Here is a 26,464-nt window from a genome sequence, read left to right on the forward strand (position 1 = left end):
TGACTGTATAAAAAAAAGCCTGCTATGAACTGAATTTAAAGATTCAAACTGAAAACTATGTAGCAGAAAACCACTCCTTCTGTGTCCCCTCCTTTTTGATACTGACTCTAGGTATTTAAATTTCTTTCCAAACCTGCGGTGGTAGTGTTTACTACGATGCCTTACGACAGATGCCACTGGGCATCAAGTAAAGATACCAGTAACTGCTTCTGTTTCTTTAGGTACCCTTCTAAAATTAAACCTTTTGCTTTGTTTTCCAGGTTTTGCGCTTGACATCTTGTTTGCCATCGCAAACGGATTCTCGCCCTCATATGAATTCTTTGCCGTTTCCCGATTCTTGGTAGGGATGATGAATGGTGGGATGTCCCTCGTAGCCTTTGTTCTACTGAATGAGTGTGTGGGTACAGCCTACTGGGCATTAGCAGGTAAACTGCCTTTATTGTCAGAATTCATAGATTTCAATCTCACACACCACTTGAGGCACACAAAGCAGTTGCAAATTTAGCTCCGCTTGAGCATATCTCTGATCACAGCCTTTGAACTCTGCTTGTTTAATATGAACCTTGGACAAGTAGGGCAGATGACTTGGGGCCATTCAGATCTCTGCATCACTCAAGTTGACAAAGATCCAGCTGAAACCTCTCTCATGAATGTTACTAGCTAAGTACTCATCCAAGGTTTGTCACAACTGAGCTCTACTAATCACAATGTTGGACTCTGTTAAACACAGCCAAGTGTTCATACACTAAATATAAATTCTTTCCTTCCTGGCAGTTCTTAAAAAGAAATCAGAAGTGTTTTTATATCATAGGAGGATGAGAAAACTATTGCTTATATGTTATTAAAAAAAGTACCATGTAGTAATTGTCCTTAGAATTTAGAAGATACAGACCCCCTTAACTGTCTTGATTGCTGGTGTTGGACCTGTCCTTCAGAAATGTGTGTAACCTCTACTGCTACCGGTGCCTTGTGAAGGCTGACCTAGCAGAGAGGCTAGATGGAGTTAAAGAATAAAGTAGGTATTTATTAAAAGGCCTCAATGGATGCACCTTGGGCCCGTAAAAGAACCCAGCCAGGGCTACACTCAAGATGAACCAAAATGGTCACAAAAATGTGTGACCAGTCACAGGGTCTCTCACTTTTATAAGTTCTGATCCATTTGCATATTGGAGTTAATTGTCCAACTGTAGCTTTAGGTTATAAGTCCCATCTTTCTTGTTTTTCTCTCTTCAGTTCACTGTTGTTTATGCTCTTGGGCCTGAAATTTGGATCAGTGGTCCTTGGTCCCAAGCTAGAAAAGGAATTGTTTTGTCTAGCTATTCTGTGAAGAGAGCTTACCATCCCTTAATATGAAGTTCAGAACTACACACTAAAGCAGTACAGAATCTGAAAAATATGAAAGCTAAAACCTAAGGCACCACTAGAGCTCCAGGGCCTGACTTACAAAGCCCAAGAAGTGCTATATGCTGAGCCTGTTTTAAAATAGGATGTCTTAAAAATCATGGAAGCTATAAATGAATACTACATATTCCTAAAACTACCAGTTTTTCAATGTTTTCTAGTATTTACTTTTACACATAGAAAGGTGCATACTTATGCTGCATACATACTTATATTTGGAATTAGAAGACTTCATTTTTCACAGGGCTTTGTTGGGTGTGGAGGATGTAGAAGGGGCTTTTATTGATCTTTGCAATTAGATGTAATACTTCTGCTCTGCATGAATGAAGGACAGGGTGTTCTTTGTTCAAAGAGTTGTTGTTCTGCCTGAATTGCTGAGTGAATTTTTGCTAGTAAAGAGTTAGTTCTTGTCTGATCCCATTTGTTGAGATTTACTAGTGTTTTTTACAGAAGTGCTGATGTTTTTTGTTTTTAATTGTGTGTTAGGTTCTATTGGTGGCTTGTTCTTTGCTGTTGGAATTGCCCAATATGCTTTATTAGGGTATTTCATTCGTTCCTGGAGGACTCTGGCTGTTGTGGTTAATCTGGAAGGAGCAGTCGTCTTTCTCTTCTCTCTGTAAGTTGTCCAAACCAAGTTTCATAAAGAAAGATGTCAAAAAAAAATTAAATTGAGTACCCAAACTATTAAGTTCAAGTTGCCTTTCTAGGATGGCATGAAATGATGTAAATAAGGTATTTCTCTCAACTTGTACACATCCCCTCCTCCCCATATGGTATGTGGTTTCTTCAAATAGTAGTGCTGCAATATCTGAGCCTGTAAGTCTGCACTGTACTGTGTGTGCAGTATTCCTGTAGATGGGAACAGTCTCTAGGGTGGAAGAGAAACACATCCTGTTCTTTAGCTGGTGTGCTGTAGATGACCTAAACTGGTGTGCTACGAGGCACTTTGAATGCATGATAAAAGATACAGGAATGATCTCGTATTTATGTGATAACATGATGCTTCTCCTGTGTTTACACAGAGGGAACAGCATCAAAATTGCTTGCCTGTCCAGTCTTAAAAGTGACGTGCAAAAGAAAAAATGAGCATCTCCCTTTAATTTTTCAAATGTGATCTTTTTGGTGATAGTAGGAGCTTTGTGAATTTCAGCACTGAAAGCTCTGTGATGCAGTGTGGTCTTCTTTTCTTACTTGCTTTCTGACATCTAAATCTCAGTAACTAAAAGAGGGAAATTACTTTAGCTGCTGTTTAAACTAGAGGTCTTTTCCTTTCCAATGTCTATTTCACTCCAGTAACTCTTTGAATAAAACTTTTGCTCCTCAAAAAATCCACAAACCCTTTCAAAGGAAGCATCAGAACTCAGGGAAGGGTCCTTGAGGCTGTTCATGAGGTGAAAGGCAGAGATGACACTTCGGATATTTAAAACCTTGTGGTGATAGGCACCCTTGGGAAAAAAAAAATAACTTTCAGATTGGTATGTACAACTTTTTGAAGTGAGTTATGCTCATGACTTCAGAGCTGTGCTCAGAAACCTGTCTTTCCTGTAAGAAAAGGATTTTTTTAAATTCCAAATTTCACACTGCCTCCCTGCCACGTTGCTTAAAAATTACTCAATGTAGAAAATACTATCAGATTTTTATCCTGGGGAAGAAAGTATGTTCCTTTCTAAGCTCTTTTTTTTTTTTTGTGAAAACACAGAATCACATTCTTTTAAACTTAGAGGAAAAATAAAATTTTTGGTCTGAGACAAAAATCTTAAAAAGCTTCCGGCCAAAGGCTGAAGTTTAAATTAGGTCTGGAAGCCTGAATATAATAAAAGATGTGTGTAGTAGATATTGTTGGAGTTACAGACCTGTCAGGTGAAGAGTGCACACAAGGAGCATGACATTTGCACAATTTCTGCCTTCTTATCTATAGGAGAGAATTTGGTAAAAAGCTGAAAACTGGGAAGTGGAAGTTGGTCTTGTGGAAAATGAGAAATGGAACTAGTGGCTCTTAAAAAAATATCCTGTGTTACTTGTAGTAATGTGTGCCTCCTTTATTATGTATTCTCCACAGACAGGATCCTAATCATACTTGCCTGTATATGTGTGTGTATATATATATATGTATAAAATCATACTTGTAATGTCGTTCTATGTGTGTATATATGTATGCGCTCAGTGTAATTTTTTGGTATCTAAATTATGTACGCCTTACGTTTCCTTTCAACATGTTTTGTTTCTGTTTCAGTACATGAATTTTATACCTGAAGGGTTGTTCGAAAACTCTTTATTATACTGAAGTGCATTTCAGTCTTATTCCTTTAGACAAGTCCAGCCTCATGGAGAAGAAAACCCCTAAAGGTGTCTGTGTGTGTGTGTGTGTGTTTCAGATTCATTCCCGAGTCCCCCCGCTGGCTCTATTCCCAGGGCCGTCTGAACGAGGCGGAAGATGCCCTCTACCTCATTGCAAAGAGGAACCGCAAGCAGAAATGCACTTTTTCATTAAAACTCCCAGCAGAGAGGAGCTCCAGAGAGGCTGGCAGTTTTCTGGACCTGTTCCGATACAGGATTCTCCTGGGACGCACCTTGATCATGATGTTCACCTGGTACTGGAAATGCTTTGTAGGCCCAGCTGTGCTGCTGCGACCTCTTTAAGTCTTTGAGAATGTGGTGCTGAGAATTGCCTCATCCTACAGATTGTTAGGGACACTGTACCTAAAAAGAATCCTTTATATTATTTAAGTATCTATTAGAGTATTTCCTTAGTACATTGCTAGCACAAAGCAGTTTTTACAGTCCAGTTCTGAGGTGTTTTATCTCTGCATTTCTATCTTGTGTTTTGAGTCTCAAAATAGTTGAGAACTGCCCCTTCTGTTCTGACCCACAAGGCTGCTGAGATTAGTCACGGTATCCTCCTCTTAGGCCCACAGCTGTCAGTATCTCTTCTCATGGATTATTTCTTGTTTTGTGTGTAAGGAGCCCATTAACAGGTGGGGGCCTACCTTGTCTAATGAGTAGACATTGTAGGCAACAGATCTTAAGAGAAAGTGCTTGCTGTTGCTGCAGTGAGGAGCAGGAGCCCATGATGCTCCCTCCAGTTACTAGTAGAAATTTAACTCCAAAAGTGCCTGGTTTTTTTCAGATATCTTGGTAGCTCTGAGGTCTTTTGCTGCTTCTTTAAAAAAACCTTATGTGTGACATTGTATGCAGGTTCTTGGGCATGACTGCTCATATAGTTCCTTTTATAATGCATATATTTGGGAAAGATATATCAATTAAGAATAAATCAAATGTCTTTGTCAGCATACAGCACTGAGTGTTTTCATGTTGCTTTTCAAAGTACTTACTGCTGAATAAATAGTTGATTATTCTGTTCCTTAAATGAGAATTGCTGATTTGCTGCTGAATGAATTAGTGACCAGTTTCTTTCCTCTCTGTAAAGACAACTCCCTTTTATAGGGGTTAACATCACAATAGGGTTACAAAAGAAAAGTTAAACAGAGTTGGAGAATGAATGAATAAAATGGGACCAGGGTGTAGAAATTAAAAGAAGGTTGAAGTGTTGTTTGAACTGCTTGAGAAATTTGGTTTACACACAATTGGAAAAAGTGTGGATGAAAGTGTAACCTGATAAAAACAAAAGGGACAAGGACATTTTTGAAGTCAAATAATAGAGTCATGATTGTATTTTAACTTTATACTGGTTTATGCATGTTGTTTGTAAGTATAGACTTAAGTTTTACTCAGTTGTAAGTCAGGAATTGGGTCTTTGCTGGGACAAAATGGTTTATTTCCCTAGTAGGTGTCATACACTCACAGAGGAACATTTTAGACCTATCTGCTGAAACACTAGATATAGTTTATAGTGTATTGTGTCAGACCAGTGCTTTGATTTGGCAGGCAAAGTGTCAGCTCTGATTTCACTTTTTTTTTTCTCCTGTCTTTTGCAGGTTTGTGTGCAGCTTGGTTTACTACGGTCTTACCCTTAATGTGGGTGACTTAGGTGGAAATATTTATGCCAATTTAGCCCTGTCAGGCTTGATAGAAATCCCAGCGTACCCAATCTGTATTTACTTGATTAACCAAAAATGGTAAGTATGGAATTTATTAACTCATTCAGGATTTCCTTATAACTTTTCTCAAAGATAGGTTTTTTGTGTATCACACCTCCTAGCTTGTATCTGTTGTGTGGGGCTTCCCACTTCGATGTGAAAGTGCCATTATGTCTACTTCAAATAGCAGTTTATAGCTTGTTTTCAGTCGCTCGCCTCACGGTGAGCCATCCTTCTGGCTTGGGTGGGGTTGATGTAGCTCGGAGGAAGCTGCGCTGCCTGCAGGCTAACACTAGATAGCGTCCTTCCCACCGCTGCCCCGTGATCCCATCCTCACTACTGGGACAGAGCTATCCCTACTCCACTCAGCCCGGGCTGTCCTGTGGTTTCCTGCAATAGCAGTACCTCTCTGAGCTACTGTGAGAGCAGAGCAGATATTCTGCCTTTTCCTGAACCACGATACATTGAGAGCCATTGTCCAATGTCTCTCAGTTTTTGTAGAATTTCCTCCCAGTCTCTGCTCTGTGTCTCCTGAGGAGGTTTACAAATGTCACACACAGCGGGAAGCAACCCCAAATCCTAGAAATTGTCAGTCGCTGTATAAAGTTGGCGCTCGTTTTGTTAAGTGTGCAGCAGAAGCTTGTTTAAAAACGGTGTGAGAGGAGGTGTTGGTGGAAGATGGAATTCAGAATTCCCAACTGCAAAGAAAGAGTCAGTGTGAATTCAGAGGATTCATTACTCTGTAACCCACAAACCTAATGCAGAATACAAACCTTTGTTACCTTTGTGTATCAGGTTTGGTCGGAAGCGAACGTTGAGTGCATTTCTGTTCCTGGGAGGATTGGCCTGTCTTATTGTCATGTTTCTGCCTAAGAAGAGAGGTAAGTAGTTTTTTGTTTCTGGAGTATGTGATAAGATCTGGTAAAAGCAGCATCCTACAGCATAACAATTTGATGGCTGCTGGAAGATTAGGCTCATACCATATGTGAGTCTCAATTTTTGAAGCTGGAGAAGCTCATTTTTCTAATGAGCCAACTCATTAGAAGAAGAACAATAAGCATTAACCTCCCTAAGACCTTAGAGAAAACTTGTTAGTAAGGTTTGGATTTGAATTTTTGCCTTTGGATTCTGCCCTTTACTTCTGTTCACATTGGTTACTCCTTTCCAGTGTTTCTGACACAATCCCAATGAATTATATTCTTGTGGTATCTCCTGTAGCTAGATGACAGGTTAGTGTAAGTAGTACCCATAAAACTTGGATATAACTCTCCAAGTGGAAGATCAGTATTAGAAGATGTGAAGAACTGAGTGCTGGAGCAAGTTCCCATCTTTCCCACACTGCTCTGTAATATTCAAAAGTAGTGTGGTTGCGGTAATAGTAATGTGGCTACACAATTTACAGCTCAGGAGAGCGTTCTGATAAACTTCTGAATTGGGGAGTCTTTAAAAAATGTGAAATTAAACATCTTTTGTGTGAAGATGCACTAATGTTAATTTTCAGATTATGTAGCAATTTTTCTTTTTAAAACCAGATAGATAAATTCACCTTGCTTGTAAGATCTGTGGATGTATATTACCTTTCATAAAGTAAGAGAATGTTTCAAATGCTTGAAGAGTGATTCAAGAAATTAAACATCTATGACAGAATACAGAATTTGCCCTAGATGGCAGTAGGTCTAATAGGTAAAGCTTTTTTAAAGGGATGCAACTCAAGTTTTCAGAATTATTCCAGGTCCTTGAGCATGGACACTTGGAAATATTCTGGTTTGGCTGGTACCAGTCACCAAGTATTTTTTTCATGTCATTCCAAGCATAAGATGTGAAAAGAGAGGACAGAACCATGAGACCCCCCCCAGGAAATCATCTGTGTACTGAACTGCCCAAGTCAGGCAAAGGTGAAGTGCTTGGGGAAGTGAAAGGGCTCACTGGCCAGAAGCAAGCACCTGTCTTCACTGGGCATGAGCTCTGATTTGCCTATTAAAAGCAGATAAGCACTGGCTGTTCTGATAAACTAAGCTGGATAGGAAATTTAAGTGTGATTCTTCACAGCATCTTCCTTTCAAAGTAATAATGTTAGAAGAATATTGTCATACTATAGAAATGACAATGAATAGGACTCTTGTTTAAAAAAAAATTACTCACTTTTGGAAGAGATATCTGTTATACTCCTCTTGAACTTTCTGATAGAACTCATTTAGTATTTAATTAGTGGTAGACTGAAAATACTTAGTTGTAGCTTCAGCTTTTAGATTCTTCACTAGATTCCTTTTCACACCATACTATTGTGTGATTGAAATGCTTTGAGGTGTATTGGAGTGCTCAAAAACCTTACAAGGGTCACATTTTCTCTCTCAGATACTGGAGTGTTTGCAGTGGTGAACAGTCGCTCTCTGTCTTTGCTGGGAAAACTGACAATCAGTGCTGCTTTTAATATTGTCTACATCTACACATCAGAACTTTATCCCACAGTCATAAGGTAACACAAGTTAATTTTAAGTCTTCGTTTTTCTGGTTCTCTTACATGATCATCTTTTATTTCTCTTTTTTTTTCTATTAACAATACTTTTTAATTTGATTTTTTCAGTTACATATAAGGGTTAGATGTAGTTTTACATCTGAAATTTCTTCCCTTATCATCTTCTCACTCCCTCTTCCATCAAGTTTGCAGTGTTCTGTTCAGACTGACTGTATTTTTATGTAACAGTAAAATAGACCCTTAGCTGCTTGGCCTGCTTACAACTCCTTCTACTAATGAGGATAACTATAGCACTGCAGATATTTCTTTTAATGAGTGCTTTATAAAACCAGACAACTCTATCATCATACACACTTAACCAGGAACACTGAAGATGGCTGGTCAGTAAACTTTGTTGAAGTAACTTGATGCTTCATGGGCTGTGTCTGAGCAGCAGTAGGGTCAGAAGCACCCCCTGCTTCTGCTGACAGGGAAGACAGGAGCTTCTGCCATAGAGATGCATGTGGTGGTCAGCCACCAGTGAAACCATACTGTGGTGTTTTTCATGAGTGGGTAAATCTGATGATAAGTAGGATTTGAATAAATTAATTCAGCCAGAGTTTCAGACATGGGCAAGATGTATGAACTGAAATCACACTTGTTTTGCCTATGTGTGTATGTAAAAATTCTGAATCTAAAGGGGATTTTTGCTTCATTTTAATCACAAAAGTCACGTTTCATTCCGGTCTTGGGATGCTTTCAGTTACATTTGACTTTTCTTTGCCAGTTAATGTGCTCAGGGTCATGACTGATGAGTCTTTTTCCTTGCTCAGTAACACTTTTCAAAAGATTAATTCTTTTTGGTTTTTTTCATAGGAATGTTGGAATGGGTGCCTGCTCCATGTTTTCCCGTGTTGGTGGAATCATTGCACCTTTTGTCCCTTCATTGGTTTGTCTGAACTTCTCTTACATATATTCTTGTTTTGTGGTTCTGGTGCACCAGAGATGGGAATGTGGGGGATAAATTTCATTTATAAATTAAGATACATAAATTGCCTATCTTAAAATATCATGGTAGGCCAAAAGCATTGCAGAATCTTCTGTGTGATTAGACAGAACCTCAGCATTATTTAATTTAGAAGATATTTTAGCTCTGTAGGAATTTTGGGACCTATCTAGTGGACCTTAAAATATAATTATTTCAAATCACCAAGATGGTAATACCAAATTTTAAACCCTGCACAAGCAATAACAAAACACCCATGTGGTTAAAAGAACTACTGCATCCAAATTAAGCATATGGGCTCAATAACTCATATTTTTAAGAAAAAGTTTGTTTTAATGTCAGTACACTTCATTAAATATCCATGGGTTATAATATCAGCAAAGCAGTTTGCCTTTCAGTAAATGAAGGTGATGTGGAGATCTGATGCACTGGCAAGGCAAAGAAAGATTCTAAAGAACAAAACATGGGAATGATACCGTTACTTTCCTGTGCTTAGTGTGTTATGTGTATGCAGGAAAAAGTGTGCCAGTTTTTCCCAGCTGTTTGCTGAGGCCCTGTGACAATTCCTTTAATGTGACAGATTTCATCTCAGGTAATATTCCTCTCTGCCATTTGCCATTTTACATGTAAGGCAGAAGGTTAAAAGGGCAGGTGAGTACAGAGAGTCTTTTAATCTGCAGAACGAAGCACTGGGCAGGTGAGAGCGTGAGCACCTCTGGGGAGCAACAGGCAAAGCCAAGAGTGCTGCCCGTCTACCAGGTGGATTTAATAGGCAGCTTTTATGTAGCAGTTGGAGCATTCATTATGTTGTGTCTGCCAGACATTTGATACTGTATGAAACACAAATCTTGGATCATAATGTGTGAAGGGGTTCCATGAAAATGAAAGTAGCTCTGGTTGCATAACAAATGAACCCTGATTTGAGAAAACAATCAGTAATTTTTGTGTTTCACCATTTCTTCCAGTATTTGTAAGAATTTTCAGTGTCTTTTGCCTGGAGATCTCATAATAGTAAAAATAGGAGAAGTTAACTGCTGAGATAAGAGATGAAATGTTGGTCTTTTATTTGATCACAGCCTGTTATTTGCATCAATTTAGAATTGCTCTCTACGATGTGAGTTTTTGAAACAAACAGCTAAACTCTTTCCCTGTTTTAAAATGAGCCTTCTTTACTGTGAAAACAGGGACAGGCATCAGAAGAGAAGTATAAACATTGCTTGGGCTGTTACAGGTGATGCCAGGAATGCCAAAGCTCAGTTGAAGCTAAAACTAGCCAGGAGCATAAATAGGGGTTCTGTCAGCTAAAGAAAAATATGCCTGTGGATGAATGGGAGGGGCATCCCGTTGGTGGGTGACATGGAATAAGCTGAAGTACTTGTGCTTCAGTCTTGAGAGACAAAGCTTCTCTCCAATACTCTGCCTGTCAGCACAGCTGAGGAAGCAGAAGGCCAGCAAACAGTAGGAGGAGTAGTAGGTTCAAGAACACTTACAGCTGAAAGCTTTCCATTCCATGGGGTAAGATTCCATAAGAATGGTTGTGATAGTGGAGCAAGTGTTTTCATCATCTGTGGTAAACCAGTATTATAGTGAAGGATCACTGGTAGCTGTGGGAGGAAAAAGGCTCATCCTGTGTGTGTCTTCAATATCAGAAAGTGGAACCCAGGTGTGACAGGCTGAGCACCTCTAACTCAGTCTGTGGGAGGACTGAGACAGGACCTCCCAGAATCTGTTTATAAGCATGTGAAGGCAAGGAAGGTAATTGGGATCAGTGAACATGGATTTATTAAGAACAATTCCTTCTCAGCCAGCTTGATTTGATAGTCAGCCATTTATTTCATCATGGAAGGCAATATGGATGAGGAAAGGGAGGAGAGCAGGGAAAGCTTTTGTAAGGCTATCCCACATTGTTATCATATGTTTATCACAAATTTTGGCTTGGGGGGTTATATAAGTAATTTAGAAAATAATGTTTTTGAGAGGCATAATGCAGCCTGGAACAATCTACTGCGGGTGGGGGGGGGGGGGGGGTTGCTATTTGATTATGTGAAGCAGTGATTGACCTTATCTAATTGAGGCTGTAATTGTGCTTAGAGTAGGTGGTTGGCCTAGATGACCTCAAGAGATCTCCAAGCAGCACGTCTGTGTTTCTGGGGTATCTATTCCCTTCTATAGAGCAATGTTACATTTGTTACAAAGTACATACATTAGAGGCAAGAATTGAGTTCAAATTCAGCAGGTGTTTCTTTTATTGAAGTTCATTACAAAATCTGTGGGGTTCTAATAGTATTGACAAGATACAGTTGGCAATACTGGTAAAAAACCCAAACAAACAAACAAAAAAACCCACGACAGAAGGATTGATGACTTTTGTGCTAAATAGATACACAAACACTGCCAGGGGAAATGGTTGTAAAGGCTAGGTCCTTTAATATGCAACTACAAGGAATCAATCTCAACCTAACTCTGTTATTTTTTCCAGAAATCTGTACAGTGGTCTCTGCCTTACATTGTGTTTGGAGCAACTGGTCTGTTGTCTGGGCTCTTAAGCTTGTTGTTGCCAGAGACCTTAAACAGCCCTTTGCTAGAAACTATTTCAGACCTGCAGGTGTGCTCCTATTGGAGGCTGGGTGATGAAGCCATGTCACTGCAAGCCCTAGATGGCTCACAGGTATACTAATTCTTTTCCTAGCACTTTTCTGTTGTGTTTATTTCAGCTGTCAGCTTGAATCTGCCACTCTAAATAGATTAGGGTAGTGATTCTTGGCCTGTGGAGATTAGGCCCCAAGGAGAAGATAGTGTAGCAGTCCTACCATCACATCTGAAATGTTTTCTGGAAATGCAGGCTGAAATATAGCTGGATTAATTCATCCCTTCAAGGCCACAAGCTTACAACATTTCCCTTTGGGATAAAGTGATGTCTGTGCATCTCTAATCTCAAAGACTGATTGCTACAGTGTGTTTCAGCCAAAGCTGGACACTGAAGCTTGAGAAGCCTTAGATGTTAACAAAACCAGAAGTCTGCTTGTGAAGGGCTGCTCTCAAAGGCAGCACACTACTTCTGACCTGCCCCAGCTATTCTGCAGTGCCAGTTAGCACGTCTGTACTAGACAGGCTCTGAATGGGTTAAAGCCAGACTAACCTCTGAGATCTCTCCCACTATTGACTTTGGGAAATGAGATTCATTGAAAACACTGGAACTACAAAACTTCCAGGTATAAGCATAAATAAATGTGGCAGCAGGATGTTTTTCAATGAGGTTTCCTTGAATTGTGATTTTCACATCACTTTATTTCATTAAACTCCTGGACACCTCTCTGGGTGTCTTCCTGGATACCTCTCTGTATCTTCCACTCACGTGGAGGTTTTTTGACATGGTTAATTCTCTGTGAATGACATGGGATTAGAGAGAAGGGGCTAGAGAGCTGGGAGTGGATGTTTCAATCTGGGTAAAGTTTTAAAGTTTAAATCCTGGTCCTAAAACTTGAAGTATGGAGGTACTTACTTAAATCCTGGTCCTATAACTTGAAGTATGGAGGGAGAAATAGAATAAGTGGTCAGAAGACTTTAAGGGAAACTCGTAACAAACAATGTTAGTTGCCCCATTAGGCTGAGATGAGACAGGATCATTTTACCACCTTTACTTCCATTTGAATAGTTGTTGGTCAAGCACTCTGACATTCATAGGTACTCATTTTCACATTTTACTAATTTTATTTTCACAGAAGTCACATACTTCTAGAATAGGGACATTTGCTTCCTATCAGAAGCTTCAATGCGTTGCCTTGTTCACCAGGTTTATCTTGGTAATAGTTCTTGATAGGACAGCACAGTTTAGTGACAAAAGCACCCTTGAAGAAAGGCTGAAAAAGGCAGCCCTGTAACCATTAATTTTATAGTTTAGCTACTTTACATGCTTATTTTATAAACATTTTCAACCATACTGGATAATGTGTTATGGCACCACGTTCTTGCTGACTACACAAATCCATCATATACGTTGACATCAGCTGTTATTTTGGTAATTACATGATTATTACATCTCAATTGTGCAGATGGTTTACCAACGAAAGCAATTTTTGTAAGCAGTGCAGGTGTTCCAGCTTACAGGTGGGAAGTCCCATTTTTCATTTCTTCTTTAACCAACTGCAGTCCTTAGTTGGTTACCCTTTGAGGTGACAAGTATTGTCTGTTAGTATTCCCACAAATTGGTTAGCTTATGTCAGTCAGTCCTCTCAAGTTTAAATCTTCTTTGCTTGTCCTTCTGTAGGCGTCTTAAAAATCCCAACCTGAACAGGACCCACGAAAAGGGGGCGTTGTTCTGAATGGTTTTCAGGAACATTTTGCCCAGGATGGATTAAAATTACTGAATCTGAATGAAAATGTCATTGGTTCGGGCCTTAACTAATCCTGTAACTTCAGTGAAGTTATATCTGGAATGCATTAGGCATTTATTTTAAAGCTCACAAAGAAAGTGCTGATAAAATGGGAAGCTGTTAAACATTAACCCTATTTGACAAGGCCATGAGAGGTCTTATGAAGCTGTTGTGAGAAAGATTTAGAATTTATTTGGCATACCCTGAATTCCCCCTGTGGAATCCATTGTCCTTTTGTACCATTTTCAAGATAACATGTGTTCTGATTGCCCAGAACGGAGGTTTTGTTCTTGTTAACATACATGAATGTGATATTCAAGTTGGACAGCATCCAGTAATAGCCTCACTTTCCTCAAATAGTTTTCGAAGTCTAGAAAAAAAAAAGCCTAACACGATTCCCTTTACATCCTCTGACAGGTCGTAGTGCTCAAACTGTTTGAAATTCCTTTGCAGTTAACGCACACTGCTATAGCAAAGCTCCTCTGAAGAGAGATCTAAAGCTACAGATTTTGCTTGCATGGTACTGTCAGTCAGGAGCACTATTTCCATTTCTCTATTTTTCACCCTCTCTCTCACCCTTCTTAGCATATGACAGGCAGGCAGAGATCTTAGGATGGATGCAAGCATATTGGGGAAAAAATCCTAAATAATCAAATGAGACGGAGCTTATACTAGCAGGAGAACCTTTTTAACTGGAATCGTTTGTGTCAGTTCCATGGAAAAATGCTATACTGGCCAAATAAAAATCAATTAGCTATAATAGCTGTCTTTATTTTGGGTATGTGGTATAAATTATGTTGTGAAAAGGACTCTGACTGGAGTAGGTATGCCTATAATAGGAATTTTACCTTCTGAACATACAGCATGGTAATGATTTTCCCTTTTCCATAACACTTTCATTTAGTATTGCAGGGGAATCTTTTTAATGCAACTTGCACAGTAAAATGTCCATGCTAGCCAAGGAAAAGTATGAATTGGGGATGGAGAAGCTTTACCTAAATAAGTAATATGTAATATGTGTTCTGAGCTGTGGTGAGTTACTATGTTGCCAGTAGCTCTCCACAGAGTAGGCCCTTTAGACTAAATTTAAGAAAGCTTAGTAGATTACCCCTTCAGAACCACTCTAGCCAGTTTCTCCTGCATATATTCTCTAGTGTACTGGTGGAGCAGAGAAAGTTCATCCACTACAACCCCATGTCTTTTAAAGATACTTTGAAGAACCAAGGATTTGAATCTGAATTCACATAATGTCTTTTATAAAGTTTTAATACAGTGGTTCGACCTGTGTTTTCTTACTTTTTCTATACTACCATTCCACAGAAGTGGAATGCTAGTATAGAAAAAGCTCTTTATGTTGAGACTGATCTAGTGGCTTTAGTCTAACTAACAACTTCCTTTTTGCTTCTAGTCTGGAGACAAAGACAGCTCTACAGGGAGTGGAAGTGAAGATGAGGAATTCTATGATGCTGATGAAGAGACTCACATGATCAAGTAATGAAAAGAAGAAACACTGGCCTATTTTATGCCTCTTCTTGCCCAGTCAGTCCAGCTGTATGACAAGTACTTGTACTGTATGACAAATATTGCTTGCCAGGCAATGTCATTGGGCAAGTGCCTGTGTTTTTCCTTGCTTGGAGAGGGATTTGAGTACTGTTCAGACTGATGACATCACTGATGCTCTCCATACGAGGCAGCCATTCCAATTCTCATGGTTCAGAATACAGTGCACGGACTGCATTTGAAGCCAGGTGAGACAGCAGGAGTGAGATGATGTATTTCAGAAGCCCAGGGTATACCCTAGGCTTAGACAGATTTGGACAGATCATCAGTACACGTGTTTAGTATTTTATTTTCAAGGTGGTGGATTTTATTTCAGTACAAATTGGTAAACTTGGAAACAACCACTGTATTTTCCATAAGATGGAAGTGAAAGTGGGTCAGAGAATGTGCTGTGTGCTACTCCAATGGGAACAAATTGCTGAAATTGTATGTTAAAATGGCTTTTGCATATTCAGTAGAGAAGAGGCAGCTGTGAACAAAAGGTTTCTGTGTGCACACCTGTGCAGAGTTACAGGTGCAGGTGCTTAGTCATGAGCTGGGCTTTAACTGAGTGATAATGGAGGGTTGGGAGGAAGGACTACGCAAAAGAGCAGCCACAAAGCCTGCCAACATAAGGAAAGTTACTGACTTTTTTCCTTCTTTTCATACACAAAGCTTTTTCTTGGTCTTGTGCATATGTTTGCCACATGTTCCCCACATCTCAGCATGGCTGTTTATAGCTTTGCCTACTTTTACCTTGCCCTCGCTTTGCCACAACTATTGAAGCTCAGCAACTTCTCTGTGGAGTGAAATAATTCTGTGATGGATATCATTTCCTGGGTGCAACAAAGGTGAGGCATTTATCACATACCATGTGTGTGGTGTGATAGAATGTATAGCTCACTTCTGTGGACTTGTCTGGGTCTTTATTTCTGGAACAGGTTTAACTCTGAAATGGTAAGAGGAACTGTGGAGTGCTTTTATATTTTGGGTGCTGTTATCAGGAAGCTGCTAGTGTTTATTTTAAAATCTCGTGTGTAGCTAAGGTTTTAATGTAAAAAGACAGCAAATCTCTTTGGACCTTTTTGGTTACTTGATGTTTTCTAACCAATGCTTGCTCAAGCACTTGGTTACTTGACCTTGTTAAGGAAACAACTTCACTTTCCTGTTTCACTGAACTTTCTGTAAGTGCTTCATTAGAGAGATATGGAATCCCAAAGTGTGAAACATGTGGAATGTTCCAACTACAAAAATGGGGCCTTACAGAGATTCAGTTTTCTTTATGACGTTGTCATCTTCATCCTCTAACCTGTGGCTTTCTCTTTGTTAAGATTGGTTTCCATAAAATGTTAGTCTTCCTACTTTGAGTTCCTAGCAAAGTGGCACACAATGGCAGTAAATATATTTTCAGGCTCACGAGTCATTTTTGCACATCTTAGAATTAAAAAAGGTGGGTCTAAAAATATCAGAAAGCTGTCTGCTGAATATTTCCTGGTTAAAGAGGGAAGTTCCTTTACTCTGCAAGGAAGTGAAAGTAACCAGCATCTGAAGTTTGCAGCTAGCTGCTTGAACTTTGCTCATTGGGAACTGGAATGCTGAGCAAAGTGCAACTGCCCTGGTTGGTGCAGAGAGCAGCCCAGAGTCTGCAGTTTGACACATGCAGCATTCCAGTTGGGTGTGAACTTCATCCAGGTGTTGACTGTGAGCAAAATTGGGAAGTTCAGTCCCTATGAACAGTCTGTTAGTATTGTTGTGATTTTTGCCTGTATTATTCTTCACTGGAAAAATTCTCGCTCATGGTCTTCACTTTTTTTTCCCCCCCAGACTGTAGTTGTTGTAGATGTGGCACTTTTTAACCCAGGTGGGTAGTCTTTCTGCCTTATTTGGCCCTTTTGTATATAAGGAAATTTCACCAAATAAGGTACTTAGAAATAGTTGGAAAAGTTGGAGCTATTCAAATAGTTTTAAATTTTTTACTCGCACTTTAATTTCTGGACAGCTGGGAAAATGACTTTTTATTGCTGATGGCAAACAGCAGTAAGCCTGGCAGTAATAACACGTTGCCAAGGTGTTTTTAGAAGTTTGTTTTTAGGTGTTTGTTGCCTCTGTCCCTCTCTGGATGTTGGGTGGAATAAGTCAGGAGGTGCCATTATCTGCTCCTGGCAACCCTGTGTAATGCCACAAGACCCTCAACAGAATTTTCATTAACAGTAAGATGCTGTAATGGTTCAGGTGGAGAAGATTACTCTTTGCAGGACCTGAGCTAGATTTTGTGAGTCTTCAACTAAAAATTAAATGTACCTCTCCACTCATGCACTTTTATATTATTGGTATACATATGTAAAATTGCAAAAACAAGAGTGAAGACAAAATTAGCAATTTTTTTTTGCATAGGAATTGCTGCTCTTTTTTAACTTTAAAATCTGTCCCTTGTTTTCACCTTTGGCATTTTAAAGGGAATATTTAAAAAGGAATTATAAATCTTCCATTGTTACTTTCCCATATCAGTTAATTCAGAAAGTTTAGACGAAAGAATCCCTGCAGGAGGAGCTCAGCAATGTATCATCAAACTTTGTATTCCAGCTTTGTGTTCTGAAGTTCAAATCCATTAGGTGCATTAAGTTTCTTTTCTGAGGCTGTTCATTTTTAGTATGAGCTGGCCTTCTGGTACAGAAACCTATAGGATCACTTTTCTTCTTACCCATGATATGTAATGCTTTACAATATTGAGATAGTTGTATCTCAGTGTCTGGGTAGTGAGTTTGCTATAAGGAGCTACTGGAAAGTAGAACACTGGGTACGTCAGTTTACTACATGTTGTAGTGCTAGGAGTCTGAGACCAAGGTTCTTGCTATAGTTTAGTGCAGTATGATAATCTTCTGCCATGTTTTTTGCTAGAGTAACCAGTACTGTTAGCCATTTTCATGTTGTGCAGGCACTAAGATACCACTTTTCCCAAGGTGGAATTTCTTCTCTGGATTCCTTTGGCTGTGATTTTTTTTTCCTTTTCTTTTTTTTTTTTTTTTTCAGGTAGCTCACTTAGTTGGGATAATGCTAGAGAGGAGAGGTTTTCCCATGGTGCTGATTAGTCAGGTCTCAGCAGAATCCCAAACACACCTCACCTTCCTGGGGAGCTCACAAGTGATGAGTGAATAGATCTAAGAGTGAAGGAGAGTGACAGATCATGTGAGGCAGCATGGAGGAGAATGAGCTGGAAGAAGTGAAAAAAAAGTGGAGGAATCAACTGAAACACTTTAGGCAAGGGTAAGTGAAAACACAAAATAGCTGTGGGGTAGAAATACCCTTTAATACAATACAATTTTAAATTTTTCCTGAAAACAAAGATAGTGTTCTCTAATTAGGAATTGGGAAAGTTCAGAGACCCCTGACATACCAGAAACTTGGAAGCTGTGGGTTCAAGGAGAGCCAGAGGTGACACTGTTCAGGTCAGGATGCTGAGCAAGGAGCCCCTCCAGAAACACCCGACTAACATGGCGCAGGTTGCAGCTTGTTTCCACCACAGTTACAGTCAAGGCTTTGAGGATGGGAGCCATGTGTTCATTAGCTCAAAGTGTGCAATCCATGCCAGCTTTTCCAAACTGTGTGGATGTTCTGAAGTTAGTAGGGTATGATTTACAGAGCCATGGGGAATGCAGTTGAGCCATACATTTTACAGCGTATTTCACCTAAGCATGTAAAAACAGTTTGCAAGAGAATGTTTTTCTTGTACTCAGGAAAAGGGGAAAGTGAGGAAATCTTCCTGGAGTGTGTTAAAGGGAATATTAGAACTAAAATTCTTGTTCTTGAGTCTTCTGAATGCAGATAATAATCACTGAATGCAGACTGGGTGAGCAGTATTTTGGTTTAGCTGAAGGTTGTGTGCTATTTATCCCTTTTCCCACCCCATGAGCACTTCTCTGGTCCAGCTCTTTGACACAGCTGAATCTGTGACTGCAGACTGTGAGCCTTGCAGTAAAGATGTCAGAAAAGCCCAAGAGCAGTGCTGTCATTTGATGGTGGAAGTTAGTCTGGCCTGACACAATGCTTGTATCAGAAATGTCTATATTCAGCTGTTTACCAAACAGGAGACTTAGGGTATAGCTGTATTTTGAGTCTCATTTTTTGTATCTTACTGCAAGATACGTGGTAGAAAGACATCTACATAAGAAAACCTCTATGTCAGATCTAAATGTGGAATTGGAGGGTGAACAAATTTATACATAATTTTTCCATGCTGTTTATTTTAATGTATGTTAATTTTGTCTAGTCTGTTGTAGCCTTCAGATTATCCAGGTGCTACTGTTATTTAAGGCTAGTAGAGCTGGGTAAAACTTTTACCCTGGTAGTCTGAATTTACTGAACTTTCTCATCCCAATTTTGGTACTATTCTCTGTTTCTGTCATTCTGAATAATGCTCCTGTATTGCCTAATAGGGAACAGATTTTTTTGTTCTAATTTGAAGTGCCTGTTTTGTGAAAGTAGTCTTTAATTTCCTCCGTCAATTTTATATGGGACTATGTGTAAAGTAGCATCATAGAATTGGATTATATGTGTGCCAAAGACAGTTTTTGCTAGAGAGCAATAGTCCAAAACTAGTTCTAGCTGCCTTTATTTAGACTTCATCCATGCAGAGCTGGTCTGCAGAACTGGTATTTACAAGCATCCCTGAAACTATAGGGACAGAGAGTTACCTTTGTTTGTTTGTCTTTCATTGCTTAGTTCACTTAAGTAGCTTTTGTTTCTGAGAAACCAAAGAAATTAAATGAAGGATTAAAGTGTTCTTTTTGTAGAACATTCAGAGTTTATACCATGTAGCCATTACAGAGAAATCTACAGAACCTCTTTTGATTCTGAGTTGCAAGTGTCAAAGTTTACTCTCTAAGACTGATAAAACCTGGTTAAAAACTGCACACTGGAATTTGTTAGTTCATTCATCTATCTTACAAATTAGCATTGCTAGTAAATAGTTTGCCTGGAGCTTCATGGGATCTAGCAGGTTTTTATAAAATGCACACTCTGTTTGAGGCATTGCTAAATAATAATGTATGGATATTAAATCCCTACTACAACTAATATTCACTGCAAGTCAGCCTTGTCATGGCTGCATGTTTGACAGCAAAAAAGCAGGTGGATAAAACTTTCTGCAGCAAGGGCTGATTAGGCCCAGAAGAAAGATTATCTCTTTCAAGCCATTCTCTGCTATGTGTACAGAATAAAGGGGGACCATGGGGTGTATACAGTAAGATTGTAGGATGGAATGTGTTTAAATACTTGCCTGCCCTCATTCACTGAAGGTTTCTAGAGGAAATCTGTCTTTATCATGCATGCTTCTGCTTCCCACCAACACATCTGAGGTGCTCATTTTGTACCTACTTTGTCAGAAGCCAGGCAAAATTCTGGTGGTAAGAAAACCTTTGCCAGTATTGAAAGTTGTGTTTACTGAAAAATCTCCTGGGAGAGGTATCTGGTACATCTGTTTCCAAACAAAATGCTTTTAAATTATGGAAGCCTGATTGGGAAATGTGCATTTCTGATGTTAGTCTGTAGGAAAAATCAGTTTTGCAGATACTGATGAAAACTGTTACAGAGCAGAAACTGCTAGGGAATTTGTGGTGAGAATTGTGTATGTTTTGATTTCAAATATGCCTTTAAAATACTGGTTTCTAGTATTTGATCCCTTTTGCTCCTCAAAATCCACCCCAAATTTTATTTTATTCTTGTTAAAATTTGAGGAATGTGGAAATGGGAAGTATGTTTTTCATATGGATACTTTTATTGCACTACCTTTGCTTCCTGAATCTAATAGTATTTTGATTTTTTAGGCTACCTCTTTTATGTTGAGCTTTTTGTTGTCACTTATGTATTTAATTGATTTTGGGGAAACAACAAAATTTTTCCTTTTTTTTATTTGTGTGGGAATCCATGACTGAGTCCTCAAGTCATCCTTCCCTTTTAAAGGTTTTGTCAAAGGCTTTTTAAATTTAGTTAAAAGACTTAAAACCTCGGAGGAGCTTCATAATTACACAGTTAGAATATGGCTTTTCTGTATGTGTTGTTTGCCTTTAAAGGGACAGAAAGCCCTTAATTTTATACTAATGTCAGCTGAAGGCATGACTTTTCAGGAACAGTAAGTTTTGAGTTGGGGGGCTTTAATCAATTTGATTTATTGCCAATTAGAGGTTTTTTTGCTACTGCTTTGGTATTGGAATTAAAAATAATGGAAACACTTAAGCAAAATACTGCTGCTTTTCTCCAGACACTGGTCTTCCTTCTATCTACCCATGCCATCCTCCAGTTCCTTGGCTGCTTGTCATGCTCAGTCCCTTTAGCAAGGCAACAGGCAGCGCAGGAGACTGGGATCAGTCTGTTGTGCTTCTGTTTATTCACCGCTCTGTGTTTCTTGTTCTGCTGCTCTCTTGTGGGTTCCAACACCAGCCACAGTCCATTTAGAGTTGTAGCTCCTTTTGAGTCTACTCTCAGCCTCTGCTCAGGCTGATTTTCCTTTGGTGTTTCTCCTGCTCAGCTGTCTCTCTGTTTGTCTTGTGCTGTTGTAGCACTGTAATCTCTTTTTCTTGGCATTTACAGCCCTGTTTTAAACATGCTTTTATCCAAGTGCCAGCAGCTCTTCTGGCAGTGTAGGAGTGCAGTGGGTCAGTGCTCACTGGGCCTGAGAGGCAGTGGCCACTACCTGAAACACAGGAGGATCCATCTGAACATAGGGAAGCACCTTTTTAATGTCAGGGAGATGGAGCACTGGCACAGGTTGCCTGGAGAGGTTGTGGAGTCTCCATGTGTGCAGATACTCAGGAGTCACTGGGACATGGTCCTAGGCAGTCTGCTTTAGTACTTGGCTCTGCTTGAGCAGGGAGGTTGGGCTAGGTGACCTCCAGAGGAGGTGCCTGCCTTCCTCTGAGGATGGAGGGCACCGCCAGAGGTGCCACCTCCAGAGGTGCCTTCCATCCTCAGCCATTCTGTAATTCCTGTGCTGGCTGCTGCTGAGCTGTCTGGGACTAGCACAGGCAGTCCCTGGCATCTTCCCTCACAGGACACCCTGCCCAAGCCCTGACAGCCGTGCTCATACACCACTCCACAGGGTTTTCTTGCACATCAAGTCCTTGGCCTAGGCTGACAGGTGGCTGGTACTGTCTTGCCTTTCTGTGTTGCTGTTGTCTTGGGTCAAGTAACTCCTAAGGACATGAACAGACATTTATAGCCAAGCTCTGTCTGTGTGCATTTACATCCTTGCTGATTTCAGAAGACAGAACTTAGACCTCTTCTTGACCAGAGGGGTAAATTACTTTTTTTGCTGCTCCATCTTTCATCATCATGAAAACAAATCTTTTTGTATTCTCTGTATGCTGTATACTTTTGCATTGTTTTCTCATTCCTGTTTAATTTGAACTAACAATCAAAAGTCCTTGCCAGTTGAGAGCTGAGTAACAGGAAATTGGTAATGGGGGCAGGGGGAGCAGATTCAGTTCAAAAATGAAGTTGTATATAGTTGATGTGTGTACTGTTAAATATTTCATTTGGATTAATGGAATACTGAGTGTTACGAGCATTCCCATGTTAAAATGAGGACTGATACATTTCAGAAGTACTTTCTCTTCTCTAACTGTATTAATGTGCTGTTGTTAACTCAGAGCTGTACTGCTGGAAAGTCTGTTTGTAGAATACTTCATCTGAGAAGTCGCAACTGAAGACAGCATAAGCTTTTCCACAGTAGACCTTTTATGGTGATATATTCATATGTTCTGTGAACAGCTGTTGGATCCATCTTTTTAAGATGTTCTTTGCCATAGTGAGGGGCCATAACAAATGTTGAAATATTCAGAATAATTGCACTTATCTATTCTGTTTTCTTAATGTATTTCCTATGCATACTGCCTTACCTGTATGTATTGTACTTCACTGGAGGTACGAAAAGTCAATACCAGGTTCTTAATTTACAATGTGTTAATGAGTTTTTAATATAATTCTGTAATACTAAATATTTTCCAGTGATCTTTGTCTACTAAGAGAGGGTGATGATGGGTAAGCCCAGGTGAATTTAGTCAAAAAGTTAATGTTGGTTGTCTTTAGTTTCTCTTTTAATTTCTGAATTATTTCAATAATTAAAAATACATATTTTCTTTTAAGAATTTTGTAGAGGCTAACCTATGTTAGTAAACCAACTTTTAGGTGATTTGTAACAGCTCTGATACTGCCTCTGACTCATACAGTTCGTCCAATGTCTTTGTAACTTATTTTGTGCCTTTTCTTTCCCTGACACAAAATGTCTCAATAAAAACAAGTTCTTTTGCAACACACAAACCTATTTTATTGTACTGATTTTTTTACTTGCCTGACCCTTTTGTTTTGTTTTCTGGAGGGACATGAAGCTCTCAGAATAGAATAGATATTTCTAATGGACTCTGCAGAAGAAAATTGACAAGGTGGAAAGCAGGTCATTTTGGAAAGGCAGTGCTACAAAGCGCCTGGGAAACTGGGACTGTCAGTACTAATCAATATATTCCACCATATCTATCACAAATCATTTCTAACAAAAACTGGCACCAGTGGAATGTGAGAATCAATTTACTACTGGCTTCGGTTGTGCTGATTGATGTTGAAAGACTGGAAATACTTTGGGGGGTTTAGCATAGCCAAATGTCTGTGGTGGTGTTACTAACATGTACTGGGGGGGGTTCCCATGAGCTCTAGTTGTCTCTTAAACACCCCTTCTTAAAGTGGATGCAGATGCACAAGGCCATGGTCCCTGTCCTCAGTGCTCCTGCCAAAACATCTCGTCTGGGAATGGCAAAATTTGAACATTTGTCTTCATTACCTGGCAATGAGGTGATAAATAGCTTGACTGCATTTCCTGTCCCCTGTCCAGTAGCAAAGAAAATATTGTCAGAACGTGGAAAAAGTGACTGTCGGGGAATAGGGATCAGTGCTCTGTTCTAAACTGCCATTTGATTGTTTTCTCTGCCAGCCTTTGCTTTGTTAAAGAGCATGGAGTCCCTGGTAGCAGAAACTGAATAGCTCTCTGCTCCTGTGAATGCTGTTCTTCCCTCCTGCCCCAAACTGTCCCTCTCCCACCAGATGACTGGTAGCATTATTCACCCCATTTTCCATTTGAAGCACATCTGCTTGTTTCCTTCCCTCCATGAAAACCCAAGGAGCAGAGATGGCTTGCTCCTTTCTGCACTAGCCTGGCCAAGCAACTTGCTCTGGTTTTATTCCACTATTGTTTCTCCTCCCCCACTCCCGTTTTCAGTGCCCTTAATCTGCATTTAACTAGTTCTAGCCCTGAATATCAGTCCCGTGGCCTGTCACTGCCTGGAGCAGATACAGCACAAACGATTGACTCTCTCCCTTTGGCAGTTTGGCTTTGACTGCACAAACAGCCAATAAAGGGGAAAGGGCTGGGCAGCTGATGGGAATTAGCTTGTTGCTGTATAGTTTTATTGGTCTTGAGATAAAGGAGGAAGTGTTTGCTTGAGAATTAAATTGCTTGCTTGCTTGCTTTCTCCTGCTACCTGCTATTCAGATGACAAATTTTCAAAGTTATAGTCTAGAAGAATAGCATATGTATTAGCCAGACATAGCTTGGACTGGAGGCTGTTAGCTCATCTTCCAGTGACTGAAGCTGGAGTGTGTAGCTATGGAGGTCATTATCTGATCTGTCTAGAAATTCTCTGAAAATACTTGACTGAAGCCTCTGTAGAGATTCTGACAAGGCTTGTTCTCACTAGTTGCTGATTATCTTGGTCTGCTTTGTGGTACATACATCATACTTCCAATAAAAGGCAAATTATTTCTCACTTCTGCCGGTGCTCTCATTGTACAGTAATTGTTCCCACATGGCAATTGTTACCCTCTGGGCCCATGCATTGCAGAGTCCCCGTGACTCCTCCTCTGCTTTCTTCCCACACAAAGCATGTAGTTGTCTGGGCCTTCCCCTGTGCTTTTCTTGAGACACTTCTACAGGAATATTGGCAAACTCTTCCTTTAATCCTGACTGCTTCTTCAGCTTCTCCCTTCTGTCCTCTCCACAGTGCCACATTAGCCCCAGGACACAACGCAATGTCCAAGTTGACATATCCTAAGGATCACCTGGGAAGTTTGGTATCTTTGACCTTGTGTATAGGGTGGCAACTGAGGAGTTTGATCAGACAGCTTTTATAGGAGATTGGCAATACTGCTAACCAAGATCATACAAAAACACATCTGCTTTTCATGTGGTTGTCAGCTGTCTTCAGACAGAATGTGATTGTCAGCTGTCTTCACTCTGCTGGGGGCTTTTTGTGGGTTTTTGTTTGTTTTGGGTGGGAGAGGATGGGAGGGGTTTGCTTCATTGTTGTTGGGGGTTTTTTTGTTGTTTTATTTGTTTGGTTTAGCTTTTTATTTAATCTCACTCTCCTCCTACACAAGTATTTCTTCCAGCACTCTAAAATAGCTCCCGGGGACCAGGCTTTTTTGGGCCTGGAGACCCTCCTCAGTTTCCTTGCTCAAGCTGACCTGTTTGTTCTGCAGTAATTGTATTTTGATCAAGAGAAGGCAGTAGATCTTATGGGTGTGGAGCTGTTGTTGGTCTGTGATATATGAGACCTAGTTTCTAGCTCTGGCTCCAGTGAACTCTTGGACATTTTTTATTAGTCAGTGACTGGATGAAGCACATAAACAGGGATGCCAGTCTGAGTCTTCTCTCTCCCAAGTGAGTTTGTGTTGGAGTGACTGTTCTCACTTAGCACTGGTAATTTACTCAATTTACTTCAAACTGCTGTGGACTCAAGCAATAAGTTCTGAATCAGGTCAATTTGGACACAACAGCAAAGTGTAAAAATAATGCAAGTGAACATTGTGCTCTGAGAGCAGTCATGAAAAAAATCACCAGCTCCTGGAAATGCAGTGATCCAGTCTCATTCAGCCCCTCTTGTTGAAAGAGCATCATTGCAAGCATGCTTCTTGGTTTGGCTCTTTTAAATCTTGGACTTGGTCTCTCTGTCCCAAGTTACTGTGCCCCTAAATTTAAAATCCTTTTTTTGACACCTGAAAATAACCAGCAACCCTATGCTGACATCAAAAGTGAGGCAGCTTTTTCTCACCTGAAAAGACTTCCAGTGCTAAAAGTTTTCCCAGTTGCACTGTGCTCTGCCAAACATGTTTTTTCCAGATGCTGTTTTTCTAACCATGTGTTTAAATCAGTGGTATCAAGTATTTCCTTTTTGGCGTGCAGGCTATTTATGTAGGCATATAAATAAAAGTGCTGGAAGTTTCTCATTTTTGTGGATGTTGGCTGCAGGTAGGTTTTCAAGATGGTGGAACATCCTGATTGAAACAGTAGAACAGTAGTTGTAGTTTAGTGATGGACAAAACACAGAGGAAAAATATCCTTAGAAATGGTCTAGTGGAATATTTTATGTTTAGATTATGATGCACTGAAATTACACTATTTCAGTGAACTTTCAGAGGACAGTACATGGATTCAGAACTCAAAATGCCAGTTTGCCTGTCCCACATCTCAGTAAACTCTCCTGGAAGCCTCAGAGCTGATGCACCCAGGACTCCCAGCTTGCTGTCTGTCCTGCCATCTTCTGAGCTGACCATTTTAAACTTGGAAATTTCCAGACCCTGGGCACATCACCATACTTTGTCCCAGTGATGC

General features: G+C 39.9%; 1 protein-coding gene across 1 annotated transcript in view; it reads left to right on the plus strand.

Annotated features, from left to right (window-relative positions):
* Positions 1-16,215, plus strand: part of SLC22A15 (solute carrier family 22 member 15) — a 34,208-nt gene extending 17,993 nt beyond the window's left edge. The window contains exons 4-12 of the mRNA XM_066572117.1: positions 261-425; positions 1,888-2,017; positions 3,777-3,992; positions 5,337-5,477; positions 6,234-6,319; positions 7,794-7,914; positions 8,770-8,842; positions 11,379-11,567; positions 14,681-16,215. Coding sequence (XP_066428214.1) covers positions 261-425; positions 1,888-2,017; positions 3,777-3,992; positions 5,337-5,477; positions 6,234-6,319; positions 7,794-7,914; positions 8,770-8,842; positions 11,379-11,567; positions 14,681-14,767 — 1,208 coding nt within the window. The 3' untranslated portion in view covers positions 14,768-16,215. The remainder of the gene's footprint in view (positions 1-260; positions 426-1,887; positions 2,018-3,776; positions 3,993-5,336; positions 5,478-6,233; positions 6,320-7,793; positions 7,915-8,769; positions 8,843-11,378; positions 11,568-14,680) is intronic.
* Positions 16,216-26,464: the final 10,249 nt, after the last annotated feature.

This window comes from Molothrus aeneus, chromosome 2 (assembly GCF_037042795.1).
Source record: "Molothrus aeneus isolate 106 chromosome 2, BPBGC_Maene_1.0, whole genome shotgun sequence".
Lineage (NCBI taxonomy): Eukaryota > Metazoa > Chordata > Aves > Passeriformes > Icteridae > Molothrus > Molothrus aeneus.